This window comes from Eptatretus burgeri, chromosome 1, assembly GCF_056783735.1.
Source record: "Eptatretus burgeri isolate ZD-2024b chromosome 1, Ebu_testis_v1, whole genome shotgun sequence".
Classification (NCBI taxonomy): Eukaryota; Metazoa; Chordata; class Myxini; order Myxiniformes; family Myxinidae; genus Eptatretus; species Eptatretus burgeri.
Window position 1 is genome coordinate 107348521 of NC_140961.1, and position 19881 is coordinate 107368401.

The 19881-nt window shown below is 44.1% G+C and overlaps 2 protein-coding genes across 7 annotated transcripts in view; one reads left to right on the forward strand and one right to left on the reverse strand.

The window, feature by feature from the left end:
• Window positions 1–19881, reverse strand: part of LOC147035139 (myelin transcription factor 1-like protein) — a 731493-nt gene that overhangs the window by 80310 nt on the left and 631302 nt on the right. For 5 of the 6 annotated variants that reach the window (XM_085894260.1, XM_085894282.1, XM_085894267.1 and 2 more), the window contains exons 15-16: window positions 3075–3341; window positions 649–761 (exon numbers count right to left, since the gene is read on the reverse strand). In XM_085894260.1, the coding sequence (XP_085750386.1) occupies window positions 649–761; window positions 3075–3341 (380 nt within the window). The remainder of the gene's footprint in view (window positions 1–648; window positions 762–3074; window positions 3342–19881) is intronic. The other variant, XM_085894272.1, reaches the window with a different exon arrangement.
• On the forward strand, window positions 3529–18200 carry LOC147035141 (uncharacterized). Its single transcript, XM_085877434.1, is given in 6 exon segments — window positions 3529–3710; window positions 6881–6958; window positions 12634–12722; window positions 12862–13100; window positions 14041–15487; window positions 17533–18200. Coding segments are annotated over 6 exon segments (2703 nt in total).

The following is a 19881-nucleotide window of genomic DNA, read 5'->3' on the forward strand; positions in this document are numbered from 1 at the left end:
TTGTTAAATGAAACATGAGTTAAATACACATTCATTTGTCTAACTGACCACACAGTAGGTAAAAGCCAGATATGCTGTAATGGATGATACAAAAAGAAAAAAAAAAACTCAGACCTTTTGCCAGTTTCTTCTAGTAATCTTTAGTAATTCAAGTGAACAGCTCTGACTTTTCCATGGATATCACCTACATCCACAACTGCCAAGCCATTTTCATGCTTGGTCACAACAGGTAGAGGGGTTTGGGTCTGTTGAGTGATTGGTGGATATTGGGGTGAGTGAAGCTGCACAGGGTTTGGAGCTTAGGACCCTAATAGCCAAAGCTTCATGCTAAGCTCCACACTTGTGAAAAATAAATGCCATCATTGGATATTTGCTGTGATGTGATGAGAAGCATATGTAATGAGACATTACAATCAATGACGAATACCAATTGGTATGGGAAACTCAAGATGGATTTGACTCAATAGATGCAGCTATTAGCATGAAGATATTAGGAAAGTATGCGAGCTTAAAATTCCTGAAGCAAACATCATGCATGGCTTACTTCAGAGGAAACACAAGGGAATGGCAGACCATCATGTAATTTTCTCATTTGAATCAAATGTGTCCTTTAAATGTGTGCTTGACTGCCCGCATGTTTCTACATACGTGACCATCTCTTTCTTGGCATCCTTGCAATGTGGTGCCTTCGGTTTAGATGTCCGCAATGCCAGTTCCCCAGGGTAGTGACGATCGCTCAGAAAGTCGGGGAGAGGCTCCACCTTCACAGGCAAGAGAAAGCTTAAGGAAACCCAAGGGGTTAGCACAGAATCGCTTTGTTACAAATAGAGGAAGAATATCTACCTTATACTGACTGCTCATCAAACATGACCACCTAATTCTATCATGTGGCTGCAGAAATGGCAATTTCCACTGTCTGCTAATATATGGAGTTTTAACTCTAATTTACAGTACACCTTTAGGTATATAATTATATTAATCTGTATTTTATTGTAAAAAAAAAAGAAAAAAGAAAAAAGAAAAGATATGCAGATGATTTCACTGAAATTATGCTTTAAAATAAAGTTGTCAATTCCTGTATTACGGTGCTCATATTCGCCCATATTACCTTAACCCTTGCAATAGATTTCCTTCAACTGTGAAAGGCTACGACCTGGTATAAAGAAAATGACAGAAAGCGTGGTGTCTGCATATGATGCCCCTTGTTTGACCTAACAGTAAGATTTGCTCAGACTCGACCCTGTACTCAACCAGAATATAATTCTAGATGATATTGGATTATCCTGGCCAGAAATTTTACTGTGTCAAGCTGAAATCATACTGTCGAATGGACACACCCATGAGATGGCAATCCAGTAACTGCAATAGCGAATGTAGCTGTATTGATTTTTCCCTTGCAGCTTGCAACAGGCAGGAGAAAGGCCTTCGAAATGGACTGACAGTCAGCTGAGACTTCCATTGTAAAACTCTTTTTTTATTTTCCTGAAATGATTGAATGCTCGATTGCTTTTGTATTACTTGTAAGCAAAATCAATACAGATTACAATCATTTCCTTGTTACCATTTGGTATTTTAAGGCCATTAAGAGCTGGATTTAAAATGAGAAAATGTACAAACTTCATCGATTCATGACAGATTTCATATATAATAAATCATCAATGAGCTTTATAATTTTGACATGATGGTGAATGAATTACAAGATGTTACAATCGCTTGGATAATGGGTGTTTTGTATTTGTTGTGAGGGGCAGCACACATAATGGAGCATTGTAAAACTGGCCATACACCAAAAATGACACCATTTGCTTTCGTTTGTCAGCGTCTTAATTTTTGTGCATCCCATCTCTGCAGTCAAATATCAGGAGTGTTGTCTATGATCAATGTGGGGTAGCAAGATTGCTGGTCGATTCTCACATCCACCATCAAGCTCTCAAGGAGTGAATTCCAAGCTCGGCTCCCTTCATCACAGTCACAGCAGGAGCTGCCTGGAGCGGCAGCCGGCCTGGCAGGCAGTTCGTGTCCAGCCTCCCCATAACTCCCACCCAGGGACTGTGATGGAGACTACTGCTGAGCGCAAAGCCTTGAAATGAGAAAATTTCATGGACTGGCAGAAAGGTAGTGCAAATGTGAGATGGATAGAAAAAGAGATTTCAGAAATCCAAGTACTGCCAATGATGGTGAAATGAAATTAATTCTTCCAAATTCATCGCAGTTCATTGATCATAGTGCCATAACAATGAGAGCCATGAAAATGATAAAAAATCACGTTCCAAATTCTCGTCATCGTCATCATCATAATATAATGGGCGTAAGCCTGGAACTTCTAACACACTTTTCTCCTAACATATTCTGTTCATACTTCCGAAATCTTCACATTATGTGTTCCATGTATTTACACAGGTGATAGCAGATTCAAGAAATCGAATATCCTAATCATCATAATATAATGGGCATAAGCCTGGAACATCTAACACTTTTCTTCGAACATATTCTGTTCATACTTCTGAAATCTTCACATTATGTGTTCCATGTATTTATGCAGGTGATATAAGATTCAAAAAATCGAATATAGATGGAATTTTAAAAGAGGGAATTGATGACGTCACAATCAACAGCGTTCAGCGGCAAACCGACGGCCAGGTCCCAGACGATGTGCTTTACTTAACTAAGTCCATGAGTTCAGGACGTTTGTTCAAATCAGCATTTATGACTTCTATTCTGCCATGTTGTTAATCTGTTGATAGAGGTAATATAGAAACGATGAATATGTCAAATCATTCGTGTTACTCATCCGGCACTATGTGTCAAGGCCAATAATCTAAAGCGACCGGTCTCAAACGCTACCATGGGCACCCAGACATGCCACCAATATGAACTGAGCTGTTGAATGTGGTGCAAAACAACCAAAGAAACTACCATAACCGAGTATTGTGATCCGTCCTGTCCCCCATACCCATCACAGATGGGTATCTGCTTGTCATTATAATACACAAAACTTATTCCAGGCAGTGTGTGCTATTTGGTGTATGAGAAAATGAGTGAATTGAGGTGCACACAACCGCAAAGAAACTCACCTCTTCTCTTGGTTCAGGTTCCAAGACTCTGCCTGGTGCTCCATATTCTGCTGCGGTCTCCCAAGGACCTCGTGTTTCAGCAAGTAAGCAGCTGCGGCCGCCCGCAAGCATTCCAGCACTGGGACTGTGCAGCGGGTAGTGAGTCGGGGAGCCAACTAGACCACTCGCACTTCCTACCAACTCCTGAGATTGTCCCATGCCAAGGTCCATGCTGCCACCCTCTGCCAATTCCATTGCACTCCTCTGAAGATGTTTGGAGTGACAGGACTGAAGATGAGAGTGGTATGGATCTTTTCAAAACTACATTTAAATAATAGTAATAATAATTATAATAGTAATAACTACAACATGGCATTCTGTTGATGTCAGATAAAATAAAACATTTATCATGATGTTAGACCAGAGAAAAGTATATTTGAATATTGCGTTGTTTCATCATTTGTGCTTATATGGAATGTTGCTGCAAATAGATAGAAGCAGCAAAACTGAGAGTAGTTGTCTGTCAAATCACATAGCAAGCCTCATTGAGCACCAAGCTTGCTCCTCCAGCCCCAATGAGAAGGTGTGGCATATAAGGAGGTTTCTAAAAATTGTCAAGCGATTTATTTTGGAGTGTCCCATTGCAACTGACCCCTGGTCTGTCATGTTTGATACCGACACCAAATATGGACTCATTTTCGATGTCGTGTTTTAAAAGTGCAAAGGACAAGGAAACAGACCGAATAGTCATGTGTAATCTACACATTTTTATCTCAGAGGTAGAAGCTAATGAAAGAGCAAGGTGATGGAGGGTATAAGCTGATACTAGGGCAGTGGGACAACTCTTACTCTTAGACACGAAGCAAAGGGATGAAGGAACAGTAAATGAGTGTAATTGACTAATTTATTTGATATTACTTGGAAATGTAGATGTAGACAAATATAATTTTGTGAAGAAATCCACAAACACCTGTATCTGCATTAAAACACAGGTTGAAGTGAGTTTTGGTAGATCCAGCCCATCAAATTTCCCTCTAATGCACAACAACCTCAAATAATGTTAGAAGGAGAGAGCTATTCAGGGCAGTGAAGAGGAAATGTTTTTGCTGTTTTGAAGTGACAAGATTTGTCCGACTCACAAAAAGAAGGATTTTTACCTGTTTTTTTTCCCCCTCAGCCCGAATTGGGCTGAAAAAGGGGTATTGTCGTCACAGGCCTTGTTCGGCGGCGTCCGTCCGAGCGTCTGTCAACTTTTGGTTTCTGTCAATTTCGAGGAGAACGCCTTGTCCGATTAAATCCATTTTGGCAGGGTATGTTGGGGTTGAGTAGAGGAAGGTTCCTTTCGAAAATGGGTGCGCTGCGATTTTCAATGTGGCCTCCATGGCAGCCATCTTGAAATTGGGTTCCGTCGATTTCGAGGAGAACGCCTTCTCTGATTAAATCCATTTTGCAGGGTGTGTTGGGGTTGAGTAGAGGAAGGTTCCTTTTGAAAATGGGCGCGCTGCGATTTTCAGTGTGGCCGCCATGGCAGTCGTCTTGAAATTGGTTTTCATCAATTTCGAGAACGGCTTGGCTTGTCCGATTAAATGCATCCTTGCAGTGCGTGTGTGTTGGAGTTGAGTAGAGGAAGGTTCCTTTCGAAAATGGGCGCGCTGCGATTTTCACGAGCCGCCATGGTAGCCATCTTGAAGTCTGATTGGTTTTCGATATGACGTCCAACATGCTCTCACTGACTGCATCATCATGATATTACTGCTTCCTTTTACAATGCATGGGCTGAGGGGTTACGCCCGCTTTGCGGAGCTATTTTTTATTTGTAAACATAATAATCAATGGTTAACATGGTATAAAGGATCATGGTTTTGGATTGGGGAAAATCTGAGATGGAGGTGAACAGCAGTCTTAAAGACCTGGATTGTATAATGAGATTGAAGATAATGTGGAAGTTGGTTCCACAGGTGGGGAAAAAAAAAAGAGGAACAAATGAGTGGTGATCAGTGATCCTAGATTTGGGTAGTTTCACCAGAAAGGGGTTGATGGTAGACCATGTGTGCCCTGCAGAAACCTGGGAAGGACAATGCATGGAAAGAGCAGTGGGTGCAAAACCAGAAAGGAGGCAATATAATACAGAGAGACTAGCGAGATGTGTGCGATGGCAAAGTGATAGGCCCCTCGACTTTGCTTCATCAAGGGAGAATTCAATAATCTTGAAGTGATTGATGCAAAAAGGTGCAAAAACTGACCCCCACAACTACAGACCAATCAGCCTGCTCCCAATCATCAGCAAGGTTATGGAATCCATCATCGCTTCTGACATCAATTCCTTACTCTTCTACAATGGCATGATTCCCAACCATCATTTTGGATTTAGACCAGGTTACTCAACCTTGGATTGCTGTTTATGATTTCCCAACAATGGATGGAGGTCCTAAATGCCAAACATGATATCAGAGCCATCTCCCTAAACATATCATGAGCTTTCGATACAGTCTGGCATCCCACACTGCTCACCAAACTTTCTTCTTTTGGTATCCAAGGCAGTCTCCACTCATGGCTCACAGACTTCCTCTCCTGTCATAGTCAACATGTGGCTCTTCATGGAATTCTCTTATCTCCTCTTCCCATCCTGGCTGGAGTTCCTCAAGGCAGTGTTCTCGGCCATGTGCTTTTTCTGGTTTTCATCAATGATCTCTCAAATTCTTTGGAAAATTCCTCATCATCTCTTTGCTGATGACTCCACCCTCTGCCAAACCATCTCTCACCCCTCTGATCAGCAGCCTCTTCACTCTCTGCAGACCTGGATAAAATCACAAGCTGGTCAAACACTCGGAATACGTCTTTCAATCCTGATAAATCTCACACCCTCACAATGTCTCTCCAAAAAGACCATCTGGAACCACCCCCCCCCACCCCCCAATTTACTTTCTCAACAATCCCCTTAAAGAAGTTCTTACATTCAATCTTTTGGCTCTCACTGTCTGCCATGATTTTTCATGGGAAAACCACATCTCCAAGCTGGCCTCCAAAGCCATTCGTACACTGGGCATCCAACATTGTGCAAAGTCCTTCCTTGTTACACCAGAGCTCCTGACCACATACAAAGCTTTCATCAACAATGTGATGGAGTACTGCTGCCCCATCTGTGGCAGTGCTCCTACCTCACACTGATGTTGACTTCACGCTGTAGAAACCAAGGCTTTTAGGATCATTGGTATCTCCCATGAAGAAGCTGAGTCTTTGGGTCTCTCACTCTCACCAGAGGCAGGTCAGTGGTCTTTCTGTCTTCTACTGCCTCCTCTCAGGCCTTATCCCCCGTGCTCTGTCTGTGCTCTGTCCCCCCTATATTTCCGCAGGGTGCTCAAGGTCCACCAAAAACTCACTTATGGTGAAACTGCCAAAATCAGGAATCACTGATCACTTTCATCTTTCATTCCTCTTTTTTTCTACCTCTGGAACAAACTCCCACACTCTCTTCAATCCCACTCCTCCCGCCAGGTCTTTCAAAGTTGTTATCATCTTCATCACCCATGTTATCATCATTATCATGTTCATCACCATCTCATATCTTCCCCACCCTAAATCTTGATCTTTACTACCCCTGTGAATCCACCTCAAACCCACCTCCTTCAAATTGCCTGCTTTCCTTCTTGAAAGTCCCTGTTGTGCAAGGACCTGAAAGTCCTTGTAGTGTCCACCTTGTTTTCCCTGTGTACCCTGCCACATCCCTCTCCCTTCCACAGATGTCCTTTTGTCTGTTCCCCACTATTTTGTGTTTCCCCATCCCACCCATCTTATCTCCTGCCTTGTTATTTGTTTCTGTGTATTAGGTCTTGCACGAGCCTCAACATGGTGTACAAAAAACCCATTAAAGGCATTGGTTTCCACGGCATCAAGCTGAGCAAGATGTGAGGCAGTGGAGTCAGCTCAGAGGGGAACCTCCATCAAGCTGCAGATGAAGGCTTTGTAGGTGAAGAGGAGTTCAGGTGTGCCACAGAAGGATTTTGGACGAGGGAGGATACCCAGTCGGTGGCTGGCTTTGGAGGCCAACTTTGAAATGTGGTTTTCACAAGAAATATCATGGCTGATAGTGAGATCGATGACTTTGAATGACTGAATTTCCTCAAGAGGATTATTGTTAAGAAAGTAGATGGGGAGAGAGGGGTGAGGGGTTGGGGGTGGTAACAGTCCTTTCAGAGAGAGATAGTGAGTGTGTGAGATTTGTCAAGATTGAAAGACATACTCCAAGTGATTGACCAGCTTGTGATTTTGTCAAGGTCTGATGAGAGCGAAGAGGCTACAGCTTGTCTGTCTGAAGAATAAGGGATGTCACAGCATAGGGTGGAGTCATCAGCAAATAGATCAAGAGGATTTTCCAGAGAGTCAGAGAGATCATTCTTCCTTTAATTCACAGACTGGTGTTCGTGTGTTTGTTTGTTTGTCGTGCTACTTCTCATTCAGTTCTTGGCTGATTACATCAAGACTTGCTACATATGATCAAGCATGACACCTATTAATGAAGAGGGGTGTTTTGATCCTTGTTGGTGGTCTTTGGGGGTCAGGGAACAACTACACAAATTCTCCAGGTTTAATGTGTATCATGTAATGCCACCTTCAGGTGGGGGAGGGTATTACAAGTCTCCACCATTTACAGTGCAGTATTCCTGTCCCCACGTTTTTCAGTGCAGTGAAGTATTTTGAATTATAAGCAGTAGGTATGTTATTGGTTGATGCACACAACCCGGGTTATTTTATTTTCTTGCCTGTAGAGAGCTGTCAGTTGCATATACACCGCCCAAATAAAGGTATGCATCAGAAGAATGTGTTGCATGCTTGGAACAAGATCACCTGTAGGGTGGGTACTCCGCTAGTTCATGAAAATCAGGAATAGCACTGGGACCAGAATAATGCCTTGTCTTGTCAGGCCTTGTCTTGACAGGGAAAGACAATGAACGGATTCTGTTAACAGCTACATGTTGGCTACAAGAGTTGAGAAAGTCAGAAAGCCATGTGTGGAATTGGCCTTGGATGCCATAGACAGAGAGTTTGGAGAGTAAGGCAGGATGCCAGACTGTATCAAAAGCACGAGATATGCCCAGAGAGATGGCCCTGATCTCATGCCTGACACTGAGGACCTACATCCATTGGTAGGTAAGTAGAAGCAGCATGTCCAGGGTAGAGTGACCTGGTTTGAAAACAAATTGGTGATCTGAGATGAGTTTGTTCGAGAAAATGAAGGACTTTATATCAACTGCAATGATGGATTCCATGACCTTGATGAGGATTGGAAGTAAGCTGATGGGTCTGTAGTTAAAGGGATCAGTTTTTGCACCTTTTATGTAATGCAGTGATATTGGCTAATTTCCAATCAGATGGAAGATGTGCTATGACATATGACATGGTGAAAATGGAGGTACAAGAGTGTAATAGAGGAGCAGAGCAGGTCTTTAGGACAGATGAGCTGATGCCATCCAGTCCAGTTGCAGAATCAGAGTCAAGGGTTGAAATAATCATCTCTTCCTTCTCAGGTGCAAAAGACACAGAGTCCAGGTGCATTTTCTGTTGAAATTACCTACAACTCCATCAGCCATAGAGCCTTTTTGTGGGGATGTTCAGGATTATAAAGAGAACCGAGAAGATAGTACAAGTTGATATGGGCGAGGTGAAAGTGATGAATTTTATACAACTCTAGTTAAACATTAAATTACTTGCATTATGATTACAAATCATGTATAAAGCTCCATTTATATTTATGTTTTTGGACCTCCTAGATGACAACCTTTGGTATCTTATATACTGTCAGAACCTGCTATTTGCAGATTCGCTTAACTTACCCATATAGTATCATCAAATGTCTGATCATCATACCTTCGAATCGCTGGATACATTGCAATGCTCATAAATGCCTGGAGACACCAGCGTTTGTGAATTTATTTCATTTCCACGCATGCCATAACCTCCAGAATCTCTTAATCTCAGCCGCATTTCAAATTTTAAACTTCCTCATGAACTTCAGCAGTAGTTTTGACAGCTAAAAAAAGAAGTGTTTCTATTGGCCAATTCGGACAACGTTTGACATTCCAGGCATCTCCTGGTGCATGGTGTTCATATGCCTGATCGGCGATCGCTAATCGCTTGTCAAGCCAGCCAATCCTTATGAACCGTTTCATTGGAGTGCTTGCTTGAGTGCTTAAGACACTTGAAAAATAATGTGCAATTTCATATTTTACACCACGTTTCCCCTTTTTGTATGATCTTCTTTCATTATATGACCCATCACTTCGACATAGATAGATACATACAATATACAACATTAAACGTTTCATTTTTAAAAGTTTATTTAACCATTTCATTGAAGTGCTTGCGAGAATGGTTAAGCCACTTCACGAGTGCTCCTCAAGCTTCGATGGCGATATTGCGGTGCGGTTTTCCATGGGGACATTTCCAGAATAAGGAAGGCAAAATAAATTATATTATTACAATGACTATGAGGAGATTTCAGTTGTGACAAAGCAATGAATTGCCATATTATGGCAGGATAGGCGAGAGATCGCCACGTCCGCTCTAAGCTGTCTCACCTGGGATTTAATCCCGACCCAGCTATAAACTGTGATCCTGGTGTTTCACAGGCAGGGTGATTCATCAATCTGTGTGTTGTCTCTTGGATGGATGTCAACCTGAAAGCCACATCTGCCGGAATCCCCCCTCTCACCGTCCTCTCTCCCCCATCTCTCCCCCTGCCCTCTCACCGCTACCCCCCGCACCCCCCTCCTGCCGCTACCCCCTGTCACACCTCTCCCCCCTCTCTCTCTATCTCACCTCTCTCCCTCTCTCACTCTTCTTCTCTCCCACTCCTCTCTCTTCTCTCTTTCCAACCCCTACCCCTCTCCCTCCCATCACTCTCCCTCTCTCCCACCCCTCCCTCTCACACATTCCTCCCCCCCCTATCACTCTGCCAACACATCCCTCACTCCCCCACCCATATCCCTGTCTCTCCCACCCCTATCCCTCTCTGTCTCACATCCCTACCCTGCTCTCTCTCCCACCACTCTCCCTCTCTCTCCGACACCTATCCCCCTCTCTCTCTCCCACCCCTATCCCTCTCTCTCCCACCCCTATCCCTGTCTCTCCCACCCTATCCCTCTCTCTCCCACCCCTATCCATTTCTCTCCCACCCAGACCCTCTCTCTCCCACCCCTATCCCTCTCTTTCCGAACCCCTCTCCCTCTCTTTCCAACCCCTCTCCCTCACTTTCTCTATCTCTGACCCCTCCCCTCTCCCCCTTTCCTCTCCCCTACCTCTACCTCCCACCCTCTCCTTCTCTCTCCCACCCCTATCCCTGTCTCTCCCACCCTATCCCTCTCTCTCCCACCGCTATCCATTTCTCTCCCACCCCATCCCTCTCTCTCCCACCCCTATCCCTCTCTCTCCCACCCCTCTCCCTCACTTTCTCTATCTCTGACCCCTCCCCTCTCCCCCCTTTCCTCTCCCCTACCTCTACCTCCCACCCTCTCCCTTTCTCTCCCACCCCCTGCTCCCCGACCACTCTGTTAAAACGCCTCCCCATAGTTTAGCATGTATGAATCAGACTCAGAGTGAGTCGAACAGAGGGGTGCAAAAGTTGCTGCATGTGCGAGCACGTATGCATGCAGGCAGGCCTTTGCCAGGTCAGTCATGTGTATTTTAAATGCTCCCACCCGGTTTTATATGGAAGTGCTTGATTAAAAAGAAAATGCCGTTTTGGCGCATTTTAATACCCTTCCCTTCCTCTCCTCTCCCCTCACCTCACACCACCTTCCCTTCCCCGAATGCTTACCTCCTCCCAAACCCCTCTCCCTTCCTCCCCCCTTCCTCCCCCCATCCTCCTCCCAAACCCCTCCCCCCTCCCTTCATCACCCCTCACCCACTCCAAGTTACCCCACCCCTCATTACTCCCCTCCTCACTAACTTCTCCTCACTCTCCCACCCCTCTTCACTCCCCCCTTCCTCTCTCCTCCCTCTGCTCTCTCTCGGAGTGTCTTTCCTCGTTCTCCTGAATATTCCTCTCCAGAATATTATAAAGCTGTCTGTTCATGTCTGTCTGTCTGTTCATCCAAAACAGAACGACTCACTCAATTTTGGGGCTAGCTCCATCAAACCATCTGTGGAACGTATTGAGGTCTCAGAGAATGTCCTCAGGTGGGTGGGAGGTTTCATTAATTCTTCAATACAATTATGATTTTGACTTTTGATCTGTATGAAATTGCACCCGATCCGTTGCAACGTCTGAACGGCAATATCTTTGTTTACAACACCAGTGTTTGTGACATTGTATTTTATTATATTAATGGTAACATTAATTTCTGATTGAAGTGATGCTGTTTGGAATGAAAATAGACAGATTGAGTTTAAGGAGATTCAAGAAAATATGTGAGGGGTTCTCTCATTCTCTCATTCTCTCATTCTCTCTCCTCTCCTCTCCTTTCCTCTCCTCTCCTCTCCTCTCCTCTCCTTTCCTCTCCTCTCCTCTCCTCTCACTCCTCTCCAACCCCTCTCTACCCCCCCTGCCATCGACTTGTGATCCTGGTGACTTGCTACATGTGTAGCATCCACTTGCTACATGTGTCATTCGCAGTTTCAGCATTGGCAGTTTCGTCATTGCCCATCATTTAAATATCACCCACCATCTGTTGTGGTCGACTGCAGTAAGTTTTTTGCCCTAGTGCTTCACAAACTGGCTGTCCATGCCTGACATTCAACTGAAGGTATCACAGGAATGTGGAATTGATTTGTTCATTGTTTGGCATTCGCCATTTCCGCATTGTCTATTTGCTCTTGGGCTCCCTCCCATGCATAGCACAGGTATGTCACATGCACGTGGTACATGGTTGGGAGCCTCATTGGTATGCATTGCTGTCTGCGCTATCACTGATGATTTGCCAATAAGCGATGAAGCCGGTCCAGTAGCTGAGGGGTGTGTAGCATTGGGATTGTCATGTGTGTATAATGTGTGAACGTCTTTATATTTGAGGAACTCTGGGAAGGGCTCGAAACAGTATAGCGCTTACCTTGTGTAGGTCTTCTTGGTTGCTTTATGCAGCTTCTTCAGCTCGAAGAGCATGGAGGGGGGGGCGGGGGGGGTCATATATATATATATATATATATATATATATATATATATATATATATATATATATATATATATATATATATATATGTACTGTATATACGCACATACATACTCGAATCCCTGTGTCGTAAGAGGCGACCAGGGTTGCATCAGGAAGGGTATCCGGCGTAAAACCTGTGCCAAATCAGTATGCGGATCATAACGGATGATCAGCTGTGGCGACCCCAAACGGGAGCAGCCGAAAGACGAACAACAACACATACATACTCCAGTGTGTTTCAAAAACAAGTGGACTATTTGAGCAGCCTGATATTCTTTCACTTCTAATGCTACACCCTTCTCTCTTGCACATAATGATGGTGGTGGTGTGCCATCTATATCAAGTAGTCAGTGGGACCCGGCCTCAACTCTGGAATTTACATTGGAACAAAAATGAAAATCGTGACTGTCGTTTGAGACAAAATCCATGTGCAGGTGCGCTGATGATACTGTCAATATTGCAATATTCACACCTGTAATGGACCCTCCAATGGGAGCATTCAGCGATTGTGGAGCACTTCCAAGTACATGGAAGTGTGAAAAATCAAAATAAATGCAGCAGTGGCTGCCCACCAAGTGTTGCCATGGACCAATAGAACATTGATCTTGTGAGAGATTCTGCCATCGAAAGTTCTCAGAAATCCCACCATTGGCATTCCCGAGAACTGATGATGTCAGCCTCATCTGAGTGGCACAATCTCACTTCTGAACTCAATTTCCATCCCTACATCATATCTGTAAAGCATAAACTGATTCTAAATGACATGGCAAGCCGAGTATCAATGTGTGACTGGTTCAGTGACCAAATGGAAAGCTTGTGGTTCAATGATGAAGCACACTTTCATTTGAATGGGGCTATCAACAATCATAACATCTTCCGGGGTTCTGAGCTTCCTGAGGAGGTTCTGAGATGTCTCTCAAGGGCCCCAAGTCCACTCGCTTCTGTGCATTGAATACCAGATGGGGTATTCTGGGACCATATTGGTTTGAGGACGACAATGTCGAGATGGTGACAGTCAAAGGCGAGCGGTACAGCGAGGTCTTACGCTGATTTCACGCTGATCTCGCTCAATTACTGTCTCCAAACCAACTCCGACTTGCATGGTTAATGCAGGATGGTGCTCCACTGCACACTGCAGGTGAAACCATTGACGTGCTACAACAGCTCTTTGGAAATTGTGTCATCAGTATAGGCACAGAGCTTGAGTGGGTGCCCCAAAGCCCAGATTTGAATCCGTTGGATTTTTTATTTTGGGGTGGTGACCTTGAACTCTGGCCGTCCTGAAGCAGGAGGTGGAGGACTACCATCAGGCTATAGTCCATTTGCCCTTCCTATGTTCACTGTAGTGTACCTATGAATTGTCAAAGGTACATGGTATTTTGGTTGATTTGTCATCCTAAGGGGTCCTTGAAGTATTCCAGCTGGGTTGTCCTCAGGACAACTTTGGGCAATTTTTTATATGCAAATTAGGGGCACCATTACTGAAAAATCGATTTTGTTGAATATCTCTGCAACTTTGCATGATAATGTCATCGAAATGGTGTCTATACCCATGTTTTCATGGTCAAGGATTAATATAAAGGTATTAAAAAAGTTACCACATCCATATATTTTGTCTTTATGCAAATTAGTTGCCACCATTACCGAAAAATCGACTTTGTTGAATATCTTTGCAACTTTACATGATAATGTCACAGAAATGGTGTCTATACCCATGTTTTCATGGCCAAGGATTAAGATAAGGCATTAAAAATGTTTCCACATCAAGGTTTATATGTATTTGATATTATTTAATTGATGTACATGTGGCAACTATCAATAATATCCAATTCTGTCTTCAGGATATAAAGATGGCTAGCGGAATGTGTCTGCTCCTGGGCTGCCATGAGAAAGGATCACACAACACAGTTAGAATCCAAGGCATCCACACTCTGATTCAGAGGAGCACGGAGCGGGGTGACGATGATGTCTGTATCCAGTTACAGACCGTCATGGACACACAAGGAGACAATGCATCCATAGGCTGTCATAAGACATGCTACTGCGTGTACACATCTAAACACAATGTGGCGAAATACGTGGGGAAGAAACGGAAAGAACGTTTTCCCATGTCCGAGAGTGAGCCGCAGACAAGTAGGATCAGACGATCACAACTACCAACATTCGACTTTAAGAAACATTGTTTCATTTGTGGTGATGAGTGCCATCCGAAAGATCCCAAGCACCCTGATAGGTGGGAACGTGTAGTCCAGTGTGAAACCAGTGATCGTCCTGGCATTAAATCATTCAAAGATGTGCTTCTAGATGTATGTGAGCAGAGGCATGATGATTGGGGTAGAAAGGTTGAAATCCGCATCAAATGTGCTCTTACAGATTTACCAGTCACTGAAGCACAATACCATAATAAGTGTTTGAATAAGTTCATGGTTATTCCCAAGTATGCTGACTTATCTTCTGATCCTATTGTGCTCGATGCTGATGCTCTGAAGGTCGTAGTGGATGACATGTATGCTAATCAACATGTCAGTACCTGGACCACCATTGAGTTGCGTGATATGTATTGTGGTCTCGGTGGCTTGCTATCTCGCCAACAGATGTTCGTGAAACTCCCTAGCTATTTCGGTAGTGATATCGTGGTAGTACAAATGGAGGGTTGTGCATCTGTTGTGGGGTTCAGGCATCTTGTAGGCAAGTCTCTGAAGCTGGTTAAGGACGAATCAGTCGACGAGCAGAGCGTGGACACTGTAGTCCGGCAGGTCAGGGTGGAGGCACGAGCAGTCCAGGTCAACAATGCAGGCTATGGTATGGGTCACTTCACTCACAGCAACACGCTGAAACAGACAAGCCCAACTTTGTTGAAACCAATTGCTGAATTGGTTTCTAGTGGAAAAGTGACCCAGCAGTCTCTTAGCCTGGCCCAAGTGGTTCAAGGCCACATCACTGGCATCAGAAACCAGACAACGCTGGGGCGAGCAGTGAAGTTACACCACAGGCATGGTCGTTCGGAGATGATCAAGTTGCGAAATGACCACGGCTTCATTGTGTCCTATGAAGAGGTCATTCGCTTCTGAAAATCAGCAGCAAAGTTTTCGGGTGACAAAAGCAGCATGATACACCAGGCCATGGGTTTGATGCGAAATGTTGGACCAATCTTTGGTTGGTTTGACAATCTTGATCTTCTCGTGTCAACCCCGAATGGACGCCGAACCACCCATGTCATGGCTCACGAGTTTCAGCAACATCCCGCTGGAATCATACAGATAGGTAGTGCTCAACCTGGAGTCATGAGCCTTGTCATCCCGCGCCTGCTCAAAACAGCTGCACGTTCTCTCAACATCAGCACCAGTCGATCGATCCCACTGCAGCACTACATGGGACCGAAGAAGGTCAACCCTCCAATGATTCCAATGACATCAGGAGTCTCATATGCTGATGTTTGTGCCAGAGAATAGAGTCTCAACGCTGCTCAGCTGAAGGACACACAGTGGCTGAACTCGCTAAGATCCGATGAGAGCATGGAGTGGTACAGATTCAACAATCAACTTGCCAGGCAGGAAGCTCCATCTCCTTCCAAAGCTGCTACAGTGTACCTGTTTGGTCCTCTCATAGATGCCCCACCATCCCATCCTGATACAATACTCACATCACTACTACACATGAAGAAATCACTAGGTGAACTGGGAATGAGCTATGCAAATCTGTCCATCGATATGCAGCTGTACATGGTTGCGCAGCAGGTAAAGTGGTGGGATCCGACAAGGTTTGAGGATGTTATCGTTCATCCAGGTGCGATGCACATTATCATATCCTTCTTAGGGTGCATCGGAACGCTGATGAAGGGATCGGGTCTGGATGTTCTGGTTGGAGCAGCATTCGGAGGTATGACGGGGATTATGAATGGGAAGGCATGGGTGAGAGCCATGAGAGCATTTCGCAAGGTGTCAGTGGCACTGCTGCAGAACTGTGTACAAGGTGGTGAACAAAGCTTTGAGGAAATCGTGTCATACATGGAAGATGCACGGCAGAATCCTACGGGCAGACACTGGGTGGATAATCTGGTGAAACCAATGCTCTTGGCCCATCAGTTCCTGCGTGCAGAGAGAGGGAAACTGGCTCTTCCACAAACTGTGCTTGGAGAGGATGTTGCCCTACTTCTTTAGTGCAGGTCACGTTCACTATGCTCGCTATATCTCGTGGCACTTACTAGAAATGAGACACCTACTGCCAGAAGCAGCCAAGACTGACCTCATCGCGGGAGCACATGTCTGTCGTCACAGCGCGGGCTACTGGAACTCAGTATCAGGTGGGTTGTTCATTTTAAACACATGCGGATTAATTCCTTATATTGTCTTCTTCCTTATATAATTAATTGATCTAACTGTTATATAAATATATATTTACAGGTGACCAATTTGGTGAGCAGACAGCTATCAGGATGGGAAAGGGTGGATTGAAGGTTATGACGCTCTCATCTGAGCTGGTTACAGAATGGATCGATTCATTTCCAATCTCGGTCTACCTCTCTGATGCCATGGAACACATGTATTCTGAGAAAGTATCCATTGCATCACTGCAGACCAAACACAAAGAGGAGGGTATGAAGCGGAAAGAGCTTTATGTTGATGACAGGAACCTTATTGCTGCAGAATTAGCAAAACATTCCCACCCATTGGCAGTGGAGAGCGATGTCCTCTACAACATTGTCAATGGCCAAGTCGCTCCCAAGGAAGTCAATGTTGCAGATGCAGTAGTAATTGGAGAAAAGATGGTCATGTCATTCCGCAACTCTCTGCCGTCCGGCTTCCATAGCAAGATTTCCAACCAGGTCAAGACGATGGAACAACTCAAACGAGGCATGAAGATTGGCAATTAGACTGTCATTGAGATTATCAAGCATCATCTCTTATGTTATCCTGATGGTACCGAGAAGATTTTGGTATTTGACAAGTATAATGATATTTCAGCAAAAGACCACGAGAGGAAGTGACGTGGTGGTGAGGGTTCAACAGACTATAACTTGACCATCAGCAGTCCACTTCCTAATCGTGATGCCATTCTTAAGAACAAGCACAACAAGCGGGAACTCTCACGGGTGCTGTCCTCATTCAACATGGGTGCTGATATATCGATCGAGAGTAGAGATGGTGGCTTTGCACATGATGAGGTAGATATCACGATGATCTCATACCTGCTACAAGCTGCCGAATCTGGTATGGTGGTGATTCGAATCCTGAGCGATGACACCGATGTATTTGTGCTTTTGATGTACTGGGTATGGGCGATGCAGCTGCACAATGTTTGCAGTATCCAGATGGAACTCTGGAATGGGGCAGTGATTGACATCAACGCGAGCTGTATGCTTCTGGGCCAGAAGTGTCTCCAGTTACCTGGAATGTATGCATTGAGTGGCTGTGACACAGTTTCCTACCCATTCAACAAGGGGAAGATCGGTGCTCTGAATGTTTTGAAGGAAGGTGACTTCCCAGGGCTGTTTGAGGTCCTGGGTGAGGAAGATGCCACACACGAGGATCTAATGAACACAGGCCAACAGTTCTTCACGGTCTTATATGGTCAACCACTAGGTACTTCGATGAGTATGGCATGCTATCAGCTATACTCCTGGAAGAAGAAGCCAATGCAGATCATGGCATTGCCTCCAACAGAAGTGAATCTGCTTCTTCATGTTCGCTCAGCACACCTTCAGATGATGTTGTGGAAGGCTGCTGATCAGCAGGCTCCTCCTTGTGTGGACATCACACTATTTGGATGGGAATTAAATGAAGGTATTCCATCACCTGTCGTTGACATAGGTCCTCCGGCTCCACAAGGGCTCATCGATGTCATAAGCTGTGGATGTAAAGCAGAGGGCAAGGCATGCAGTACCGAGGGATGCAGCTGCCACAGACATACCATGTCATGTACGGCCTATTGCGTGTGCACTGGTGGTGAAGGCTGTTTCAACCCTTTTCTGGCAAGGAATGATGTGGAGGATAATGTATAGGATGATGCAGAGAATGATGATGATGATAAAGATGATTAGAGTTGAGGAGTTTGGAGGATAATTTGTGGATTTGTTTGCACATGCAACATTAGTTTGGAATGAATATGTTGTGCAACATTTTTACTGCATTTACAATTCCATGATTTCCGTTTTTGTTGTGATTCGATTGTTACTTTATCGTAATAAATGTCATGATCCTCCAACATGGTGTACAGCTCGAAGTATATGGATGGAGTAACATTTTTAATGCCTTTATCTTAATTTTTGACCATGAAAACATAGATATAGACACCATTTCTGTGACATTATCATGTAAAGTTGCAGAGATATTCAACAAAGTCGATTTTTCTGTAATGGCGGCAACTAATTTGCATAAAGACAAAATAAATGGATGTGGTAACTTTTTTAATACCTTTATATTAATCCTTGACCATGAAAACATGAGTATAGACACCATTTCTGTGACATTATCATGCGTAGTTGCAGAGATATTCAACAAATCGATTTTTCAGTAATGGCGGACCTAATTTGCATATAAAAAAGTTTGCCCAAAGTTGTCCTGAGGACAACCCAGCTGGAATACTTCAGGGACCCATTGGGATCACAAATCAACCAAAAAACCTTGTACCTTTGACAATTCATAGCTTCTCAAAATGGCAAATGGACTAAAAGGGAGGACACAAAGAGTGCTCAGTACGTGGTATCAATATTTTGATACATATTACTCTTGCTGTTTATTACCTGTGCAAGTGAAAGTGGAAGTAGGTTGTTTTCATGAGTCTGTTTGTCTATCTTTTTGTCCGTTTGTCTCTGAGCAGGATATCTCAAAAAGTTGTGAACAAATTCTGATGTAATTTAGTGCACACGTTGGGTGTGTGATAAGGACGAATTCATTAGATGTTGGTGAAGATCAGGATCCGGATCTGGATATCAGAATTTTTTTTTTAATTGTTAAAGTGATTCTTCACAACTGAGGGATTGGGCCAAAAAACGATATTTCAAAAAGGTGTGGAATGGTTTAAACAAAACTTGGTGAATTAGTTGGTTAGGCGATAAGAACAAGCCAATTGTATTTTGGTTAAGATTTGGATACAGATTAAGATCAGAGCAATACAAAATATCAACTATTTCATGGAGATATGTGCTCCACCTCATGCCATTCTAGATGATGTTGTTTATAATCATCATGACATCACCAAATATGCCTCTGTGGAGTTAACCTCTAATTAAGAAGTGGAAGGCATATGTTATGACTTAGACCATGCCTAGAACAGGCCATCCTTCCAAACTGGATGACCAAGCAAAGAGACTGATCGGAGAGGCCACCAAGAGGCGAATGGCAACTTTGAAAGAGCGACATGCCTTTATGGCAAAGACTGGTCCCTGTGTGCCTGTGACAACAATATCCCAAATACTGCACAAGTCTGGTCGGGTGGCAAGAAGGAAGCCATGACTAAAAAAGCCTCCCTTGAGTCCCATTTGAAGTATGCAAAATCCACTCTGGTGATTCTGAAGCCATGTGACAAAAGGTTTTGCGGTCTGACAAATCCAAGATGGAACTTTTTAGCCTAAATGCAAAACGTTGCATCTGGTGTAAACCCAACACAGCACATCACCTGAAGAACACCATCCCTACTGTGAAGCTGGTGGTGGCAGCATCATGTTATGGGGATGTTTCTCA